We start from the raw sequence: 9648 nt of genomic DNA, 5'->3' as shown, positions 1-9648 counted from the left end.
GGGAGAAGGAGGGGGATGAGAGGAAGGAGGGAAGAGAAGGATGGGTAAGCAGGGGAGGAGGAGAAAAGGAAGGGGAGGGGGGGTGGGAAATGAGAGGAGGGTGCAGCCCATTTCTCCTGGGGCCTGGTTATTTTCTGCCTAGGTCAAATATTTCCTGGCTTCTGGTCTTCCTGCCAAGGAGGCCTGAGAGGGGGCTCTGTGTATTCAAGGTTAGCACACTGAGCTTACAGGCTGGGGTGGCAGGGGTGGGGGTGGGATTGGGGGGTTCTGTCTAGGACCCTGAATAGAGTACGGCCCATATCCTGTGGCCATCCCAATAACTGTGTGACTGTGGCCAAGTTGTCTCCCCTCCCTGGGCCTCAGTTTCTTCCTCTGTCAAATGAGAGAGTTGGTCTTTGCAAGCTCTAGAGTTGGGATCTTAGGATCTGATGACCACATTGAGAAAGAGACAAACCCTGAAGTCTCATTTTTGGGAATGAACAAATTGGCTTGAATGAATAGAGCTGGACAATTCATCTCCCATCCAGGAGCTGATCAATTTCTCCCCAGGTGAAGAGATTTCAGGAGAGGGTCTTACCTGCAGTGTCCCTCAAGGGGCTCCCAGCCCATGGCCATATCCTTTGTAGGAAGACAGAGTCCTCACAAAGGTTCCTTGTCCTGTGGGCTCATGGAGTTGAGCAGAGAATTCTCCCTGATCAATCCCCCCACTTCCTCACCATAACCTTCCCCCCACGCTCATGCACACATATACGTGTATACTATGTATAACTATGCATCCCTGTCCAGGGTTAGAGCATGCATTGATTTAGGGGGGCTCTGAGAAGGAAACCTATAATCATCCCCCATTTGGACAACAAACATTTTGTATGGGCATCTATTATGTGACAGGTAAGTGCTGAGGGTGCAAACAGCTTACATTCTCCAATTAAATATAAAATATATGCAAATAATTTTTTTTTTTTGCAAAGTAATTTTTTGAGGGTCACTAGCAGTTTGGGGAATCAGGATAGACTCTTCCTGTAGTCGCAGTGATGGCAGATGAAATGTCTGGGTTTAGAGGACAGCAGGCCAATTTGCTAGAAAAGAGCCAGTGTCAATGAGACTGTTTAGTAAGCCCAGAGAGGGTTGGGAGGGGCCAGCTAGCTGGCGCTACAGTGGATAGAGCACCAGCCCTGAAGTCAGGAGGAGCTGAGTTCAAATCCAGCCTCAGACCAAACACTTGACACTTACTAGCTGGGCAAGTAACTTAACCCCAATTGCCTTTAAAAAAAAAAAGAGAGAGAGAGAGGGTTGGGAGGCCCTAGATCATGAAGGACCAAACCAAAGAGTTAGGATTTTTCTCATCAAAGCAATAAGCACTTCCTATATGGGTGACCTTGGACAATTCCTTTCCCCTACACTGGGTTTCTTGAGTAGGGCAAGTGGCATGACCTATGTGTTAGAAATATCACTTTGGAAGCCATGTGGAGGATGGGTTAGAGATGGGCAAAACTAGAAGCAGAGAGGCCAGTTAGGAGACTATGGCAATAATCTAGCCAGGAGATGGACCAATCTGGGGCCTGGACTAAGTTGGTAGCTGTGAGACTAAAAAAAAAAAGGAGTAAGGTTGGAGATATATTGTGGCAGTAAAATTGACAAGAGTTGGAAAATGGACTGAGGGGTGGAGGATGAGCTAGGTGACGCTGCAGTGGATAGAGCGCTGGGCCTGGATTCAGGAAGATTCATCTTCATGAGTTCAATTCTAGTCTCAGACCTTTATGAGCTATGTGACCCTGGGTAAATCACTTAATCCTGTCTGCCTCAGTTTCCTCATCTGTAAAATGAGCTGGAGAAGGAAATGGCAAACTACTCCAGCATTTTTGCCAAGAAAACTCCAAATGGAGTCATAGAAAGTCAGACACGACTGAAACAACTGAGTAGAGGATGACCCCAAGGTTTTGAACCTGGGTGACTAGAAGGATGGTAGTGCCCCAGATAGAAATAGGGAACTTACAAAGACAGGTGGATTTGAGGGGAAGAGAATGAATTCAGTTTGGGACATGTTGAGTTTGAGGTGCTTATGGGATGTCTAAGTAGAAATGTTTAGTTGGCAGTTGGTGACACAGTCATCTGTATAAAAATCATAGTCAAACCCATGGGAGCTGATGCCTGAAATATTACCGTTAGATAGTCATTCCTTTGGTGAAAAGCCATCCCTTGTTAAGATGCAACAGTCCCTTTGTAGAAGTTGTGCCTTAGGCCCCATCAACCACTGGCATCTCATGCCTTTTTCTTTTTCTTTTCTTTTTTTTTTTGGCTAGGCAATAGGGTTAAGTGACTTGCCCAGGGTCACATAGCTAGTAAGTGTTATGTGTCTGAGGCTGGATTTGAACTCAGGTCCTCCTGAATCCAGGGATGGTGCTCTATCCACTGCACCACCTAGCTGCCCCCTCACGCCTTTTTCTAAGAAGAGGTTGTGTTGGGGAAAGGGGCAACAGAGTGAGGGAGAGGAATAGAACAGCATGATATAGTGGAAAGAGCACTATTTGGGGAGTCAGTGGACCTAGGTTTATATTCTAGCCTTGTCACTTCCTATATAGGTGACCTTGGACAAGTCCTTTCTTCTCTTCTGGGTCTGTGTCCTTCTTTGTTAAAGTGAGGGGATGGGGGCAGCTGAGTGGCTGCTGTGGATTGAGTACTGGTCCTGGAGTCAGGAGGACCTGAGTTCCTATGTGATCTCAGACCAGACACTTGACACTAGCTGTGTGACCCTGGGCAAGTCACTTAACCCTATTGCCTAGCCAAAAAAAAAAAAAAATCTTAAAAAAAAATAAAGTGAGGAGATAAAGTCTAGATGAATTCTCATTCGCCTTCCAGGTTTAAATCTATGATCTCATGATTCTGGGCTCACTGGGGAAAAGGAGCAATCTAGGGCACTAAAGATCAACTTAATAATTTTGCTCTGTATATATTTATTTATCTGAGAATGACACACAAATAATCATTGTTTGTTTTTGTGACTCCAATGCCTAGCACAGTGCATCAAGCAGGGGCATTTGATAAAATCTCACTAAATGTTGAGTTTGTGTGTTTGTGTGTGTGTGTGTGTTGGGGTGTGTCCCTCTGCGTTTGTGTATAGCAGTGTCTGTGTATATGTGGGTCTCTGTAGGTCTTGAAATGTTCCTCCTCCCTGTACCCTTCTCTGTCCTCCCCAGCCCCAATCCCCTCACCCCCCTGAAGCTCCCCCCTCACAGTAAACATTTGCTGCTGTTCTAGAGTCAGTCACCCCAACATTGTGGCTCTTGAAGATGTCCATGAGAGCAGCTCCCATCTCTACCTGGCCATGGAACTGTGAGGGGGATGGGGCACTGGAGGGGGTGGCCCTACTGGGGATCAGGAGAGGGGGGACGGGGCACTGGAGGGGGTGGGGAGGACGTGGCTCCACTGGGGATCAGGAGAGGGGAGTCCCCAGATGGTACCTGAACCAAATTCAGCATTGATGAGGTATTTCCTGCATGTCAGATGTTATGCTAAGTGCAAAAATGAAACAGACTTTGTCTTCAAGTAGCTTCTGTTCTATTGGAGGGAGGTGGGCTGCTGCCTGGGGAAGGGGGGAGAAGTGTAAGCCCCTATGCTCCCTTCTCTCCAGGGTGACAGGGGGGGAACTGTTTGAACGTATCATGGAACGAGGCTCTTACACAGAGAAGGATGCCAGTCACCTGGTGGGGCAGGTCTTGGGAGCTGTCTCCTACTTACACAGCCTGGACATCGTGCACCGTGACTTAAAAGTACTAGAGCTGAATCAGCATGGGGAGCCCTGAGCTAACTTTCCCCCCGGGGGCCAAACTCACCCTCCATAGCCGAATCAAGGCCCATCTGGCCTGTGATTGGGACAGCCCTGTCTCAGCTCCTTGGAGACAGCAGGCCATCTGAACTGCTCCTAGGGAGCCTAGAAATCTTGGGAGGCAGAGCTAGGGATGATTCCTCAGAGCCTAGGCCTTGGATCTCCTTCCCCCAGGCCCAAACTCCCTGCCTAGACCTGGGACCTGCGTTGCCCCCAAATCAGGGACTGAAGCTCCCAGGGGCCTAGCCAGAGCCCTGGACCCCCTCATATTTCAACACTGCCCTTCTTCTCCAAACTCCCTTTCTTCCTCTCAGCTAGACGTCTTCCCTCTCTCTACCCCATCCCTCCCGCCGCCCCTACCTGGGTTAGGGCTCCTCTGTCTCCTCCTGACCTCTGTGTTCTCTCCAGCCTGAGAATCTTCTGTATGCCACCCCCTTTGAGGATTCTAAGATCATGATTTCTGACTTTGGCCTGTCCAAGATCCAGGAGAGCAACGTCTTGGGCACTGCCTGTGGGACCCCAGGCTATGTTGGTGAGGGCCAAGGCCTGTGGGCATTGGTGGGCGGTATCCGATGACATGGCAGGTGCCAGTGGGTTGTTGAATGGGGAAGGGATTTTTAAAAAGGGAGCAGAGAGGGCTGGCCTAGGATCCAAATGCACAGTTCCTTGCATGCCCATGGTCACGTGGAATGCTCTCCTCTGTGGGTCGAGGCTGGCAGAGGGTGGTGCCAAGGGGCCTATATTTTCTGCCTCTTGAGCCCTATATACCTGTGTCTTCTGTGTGCTTGCATACCTGTGTTTCTCTGTGTGTGTCTGTCTGTCTGTCTGTCTTTCTCTGTATCTGGGTGCTTGGCTCCCAGCCCCTGAACTCCTGGAACAGAAGCCCTATGGGAAGGCTGTAGATGTCTGGGCCCTGGGGGTCATCTCCTATATCCTGTGAGTTACTAGAGATGGGCAACTGGTTGTTCTAGCTGTCTACCCCTCAGCTTGGAGGCCCCTTCTGGGGGGGGGGTGTGGAGAGGAGATACCTAAGATACCTAACCCTAACCCTTCAAAAGGTGGGGAGCTGGGAGCTGAGGCTAAGCCTGGGGATGGGTTAAAGCTTAGAGGATTGGGAGGTGGGACCCTGAACAGGCTGGTAGTTCTGCCTCTCCTCCCATTCTCTCTCTCTCATTTATCTCCTAATCTGCCTTGTATTTTTCCTGTCCCACACTGCTCTATTCCCCATGGTCCCCCCAGTCTGTGTGGCTACCCCCCGTTCTATGATGAGAACGACTCGGAACTCTTCAGTCAGATCCTGAAAGCCAACTATGAGTTTGATTCCCCATATTGGGATGACATCTCTGAATCGGGTGAGTTTTCAGCAACTCCTGGCCCTGGGATGATAGAGTCTGTACCCCGGGGTCTTGCTGAGGGTGGAGGGGGTGGAGGAGGTCACTATGGACAGAGGAACATTCCCTAACTAGGGACTTTCTAACTCCCAGCCAAAGATTTCATTCGACACCTCTTGGAGAGAGACCCTGAGAGGCGGTTCAGCTGCAAGCAAGCCTTGCAGCATCTTTGGTAAGCACCTTTGGTAGTGGGTGGGTGGCCCCCTCTCCCTGCCTCCCCCCCCCCACCGCCCCTGACCCTCTGGATTCCTCTCCCTGTGCCTAGGATCTCTGGGGACACAGCCCTGGACAAGAACATTCTCAGTTCTGTCAGTGAGCAGATCCAGAAGAATTTTGCTCGGACCCACTGGAAGGTAAGATTAGAGGAGGCCAGAGAGGGTGACTTCTTCAAAGATTGAATGGCTCTAGGCCCAGCTTTTAGGCTCTGCTCCTTAGTGATCCTCTCTGGGCCACGGGTGGGTTGAGGGAAATGTTTTCCTTCTGGACAGATTTGGGGGTAGAAGGGACTTGTGGACCCTGAGACAGATTGGGAAGAAGGGCAAGGGCAAAACAAGACTGATAGCTACTCTACTACACTCCAGAGGGCAATCAATGCCACGTCCTTTCTTCGGCACATCACCAAGATGGGACAGAGCACTGAGGCAGATGGGGATGAGGGAGGACAGCAGAAAAAGTGATGATGCCTCATGCCAACCGGCCACTCATTCATCAAGGTATGTTCCCTCAGCCTGGTTGGGGAGCCCGGAGCAGGAAGGGTCCTAAGCCACACAAACACTGAGGCCTGTAGTGGTCACTTGGGGGTGGCAGGGGCAGGGCAAGAAAGGCTTCCTGGACAAGGTGGCACTTAAGCTGGACAATTCTGGATGGGAGAGGGGGACACTCCAGGCAGGGGGCAAAGCTTCAGGTAGGAAGGAACTTTGTTAAGCAGTGTGCAAATGAAGGGGAGAAGGGAGTAAAGGTTGGAGGAGGAGGGTGGGGCCAGAGATCTCCCTTTGAATGTCAGGCTGAGAAGTTTGAATTTGATACTGTAGATAATAGGGAGCCACAGCATTCCTTTTTTTTTTTTTTTTTTTTTTTTTTGGTGAGGCAATCGGGGTTAAGTGACTTGCCCAAGGTCACACAGCTAGTCCACGTCAAGTATTTGGTCTGAGGCCGGATTTGAACTCAGGTCCTCCTGACCTCAGGGCTGGTGCTCTATCCACTGTGCCACCTAGCTGTCCCTGAGCCACAGCATTCCAATAGAGCCTTCAGGCAGAATTGGAGGAGGGGTGGTAGTTGTCAGGGAGCTAGGAAAAGTGGAGCAGGATTCTGAGCCTTAGTTTTCTTTCTCTAATTCACCAATTCAGAAATCCCTTCACCTGAAGCTGGAAGTGCTGGAAGAGGAGCCCGCTCTTTAACTCTCATGGATGTTGCTATCAATTTCTTTCCTGCCTGTGCCCTGAGTACCCTCCTCCTTCTTTCCCCTCTTCCCCCCTCCCCCAGTCACAACTATCTGTGCCTGGCACCCTCAATCACCCCCTCAATCACTGGGTCTCATAGTTTGGACTGGATTGTCTGGATGTGTCTGTGTGTGTGTATGGAGGCCTGGGGGCTGGAGGTGGGGGGGGGTCTAGGGGATCCCTCTGGCTTGAGGGGAGACACTGGTGCTGCAGGGGGGCGGGGGTGAATGTTGAGGAAGTTCCAGTGAAAGTGTAGCCTGGGAAGCTGGAAGGAAGAAGGGACTTGAACTAGAAGTTTGACTACTGCTCTCATCCTGCTCCCCATGAGGGCGTGGGGGCTGGGCCTGGGATTTTCTTAGTTCCTCTGAAAGGGACTCAACCCTTTCATAGGGGAGGCAGTGAAGAGGAAAGTGGGGATGGGGAAAGATCAATGAGGGAGACTAAAAATCCCAGAGAGGCTTTTGGGCTCTTGGGTGAGCTATTTTCACATTCAGAGCCTCCCTTTCTCTACCAGTTAACATGGATGGCGATGGACTCAGTTGGTCTATTAGAGTTCTGCCTAGCTCAAAATTCATTGCCTCCATGAATGGGGATCCCTTTCCCTCTTCCTTCTGGCCCAGGGCATGTCTGTCTGTTTGTCTGACTGTGGTCCTTCCTGTCCCTAGAAGCCCTAGCCCTAGCATTTGCCATTTCATCAAGGAAATAAAATTATTAAAAAAAAAAAAAAAAGAGAGAGGATGTGATCATTGGAGGTGGTGGCAGTGTGAGTGTGTGTGTGAGACTTTTCTCTTTTCTAACCCCAGCTGTAGCCTCCTCATCAACTTCTTTCTCCCACTCTCACTCCACCCCCAACTCTCCAGTTCTGGAGTAGTGAATCACAATCAGATCAACTCAGCTATTGTTCCTGGATAGGGTGTGTCAATCAACTTCCCAATTTCTGGATCAAGATCCTCCTCCTTGGAGGATCTATTCCCTCTAGTAGATTGATTTCCTCAGTTAGAATACAAGTTCCTAGAGAGCAGGGACTGTGCAGCTTTTGTATTTTTCTCCTCAGCCCTTAGCATAGTGCTTAGCACCTAATAAATACTTAATTCATGGTTTTTCATTCATTCATTTTGTGTGTATGTGTATGCAAATGTCCTCTTTGGGTTCTCACGGGCTCTTCAGCTGGATCACTGGGGATAAATGAATAATAATAGAATAATGGGGAGCTTTGTCTTCTGGATTTCAGTCCCCTGGGGCCAGGTTTTGGAGGGGGAATGCCTGGAGGTGGATGGGTAATAGAGTTCCCGGAAAACTGAATGGCAAGAAGAACTGGGAATCCTCCAACAGAAGGTAACTGATGTTACATCCTTCCTTTGACATGTCACCAAGATGGGGCAGAACCCTGAGGGAGATGGCAGTGAGGGCCCTGCCATTTTTTTCTATCCTCTGTCTTTGGTCTGGGCTGCCTTCCCTCTGTGCCAGGTGAAGGCTGCAAGGCGCTAAGTAAAGTCCAGGCTCTCCATACTGGGGACTTTACATTTCATTCAGGCCAACAAGGACTGGGGCAGCATCTGAAGATACCAATTTTGAGGTTTAGAGGTTCAGGGGTGCTGGGACCCTAATGTCATAACACGCCAGTCATGCCCGAAAGAATTTGACCCAAATTTTCTTTCAGCCAAAGACAAGGTTTATTAGAACATCCATCATATTTGGGCAGATTCTTAAGGAGTCTGAATGTTAGTAAATTATTGGCTAGACTATAAGAGTCATAGCCTCTTAATGGAGACAAGGTGGACCTTATATACAGAAAGACTGTGGGAGGGACCTAGGAGTGGCCAGTAAGCTGGGGTGAACAGAATTCCTAGGACCTGGACCTCGTGGCCAAAGGAGAATGGAACCTAGCTAGGATTAAGGGTGGGAAATGGCAGGGGGCCATACATGGGGAGGTAAAACAAAGGAAGGCCAGGCTAGGTTAACAGAATTAGGAGATTGGGCATAGCCACAATGAAAGGCCAGTTGATGGGATCATAGCCTCAGGTGAAAGACAGAGATTTGGCCAAGAGGGAAAGTCCAGGGTTTTTCCTTTCTGGGACCAGATCCCAACCCCATCACCAGGACCCCAAAATCACAACACACAGGTCCTGCCCAAAAGAATTCGACTCAAGATTTCTTTCAGCAAGGTTTATTAGAACATCCGTCATATTGGGCAGACTCTTCAGGAGTCTGAAGATTAGTAAACTATTGGCTAGATTATAAGAATCTGAGCACCTCAGTGGAGATAAGATGGACCTTATATACAGAAAGACTGTGGGAGAAAACTAGGAGTGGCCAAGTAGTCTGGGGGGGTGGTGAGAGACTGTTAGGTGATAGAATGCCAGGGACCTAAGACCATGGAGGGCCAGGCTAGATTAAGGGTAACAAGAGATTGGGTGTAGCCACAATGAAAGGCCAGTTGAAGGGATTATAGCCTCAGGCAAATGCCAGAGATTTGGCCATGTGGGAAAGTCCAGGGTTTTTCCTTTTTGGGGTCTAGATCCCATCCTCATAACCAAGATGAGAAAGAAAACGTTCTTGCCTACCAGAAACATATTCTATTGGTGAGAAGTGCGTGCATGGAAAAGTATTTACAAAATATACTAATTTCTGATCAGATTTGAGATCAGTGACTCCTAACTCCCTTTACAATGCAAGTCGATGCACACTTTGTAACTTTTAGTGTTGGAGAGTTATTTGGGGCACTGAGAAGTTAAGTAATTTGTACAAGGTCACATAGCCAGGATGTCAGAGGCAGGACATAAACTGAGGTTTCCCCGATTCCCAGATCAGCTATCTCCTCCCACAACATACTGTTTCACCAAGATATACAACTAAAAACAATTTTTAAAAATTTATTTTTTTGTTACATTGTAAGTTCCAAACTGTCTCCCTCTCTCATTCCCTACCCTGAACTAGAGGTCACCATTTGATACAGATATATACATAGATTTACATACACACATGCATATATATA

At 48.9% G+C, this 9648-nt stretch overlaps 1 protein-coding gene across 7 annotated transcripts in view; it reads left to right on the top strand.

The window, feature by feature from the left end:
- PNCK (pregnancy up-regulated nonubiquitous CaM kinase) overlaps positions 1–6798 on the top strand; it is a 9728-nt gene extending 2930 nt beyond the window's left edge. For 6 of the 7 annotated variants that reach the window (XM_027845795.1, XM_027845796.1, XM_027845798.1 and 3 more), the window contains 9 exons: positions 3256–3330; positions 3629–3767; positions 4232–4355; positions 4684–4759; positions 5063–5175; positions 5308–5386; positions 5480–5567; positions 5796–5927; positions 6561–6798. In XM_027845795.1, coding sequence (XP_027701596.1) covers positions 3256–3330; positions 3629–3767; positions 4232–4355; positions 4684–4759; positions 5063–5175; positions 5308–5386; positions 5480–5567; positions 5796–5891 — 790 coding nt within the window. In that variant the 3' untranslated portion in view covers positions 5892–5927; positions 6561–6798. The remainder of the gene's footprint in view (positions 1–3255; positions 3331–3628; positions 3768–4231; positions 4356–4683; positions 4760–5062; positions 5176–5307; positions 5387–5479; positions 5568–5795; positions 5928–6560) is intronic. The other variant, XM_027845794.1, reaches the window with a different exon arrangement.
- Positions 6799–9648: the final 2850 nt, after the last annotated feature.

Source organism: Vombatus ursinus, unplaced genomic scaffold (genome assembly GCF_900497805.2).
Source record: "Vombatus ursinus unplaced genomic scaffold, bare-nosed wombat genome assembly UNPS02015024.1, whole genome shotgun sequence".
Classification (NCBI taxonomy): Eukaryota; Metazoa; Chordata; class Mammalia; order Diprotodontia; family Vombatidae; genus Vombatus; species Vombatus ursinus.
This window is presented reverse-complemented; position numbering and strand designations above follow the sequence as displayed.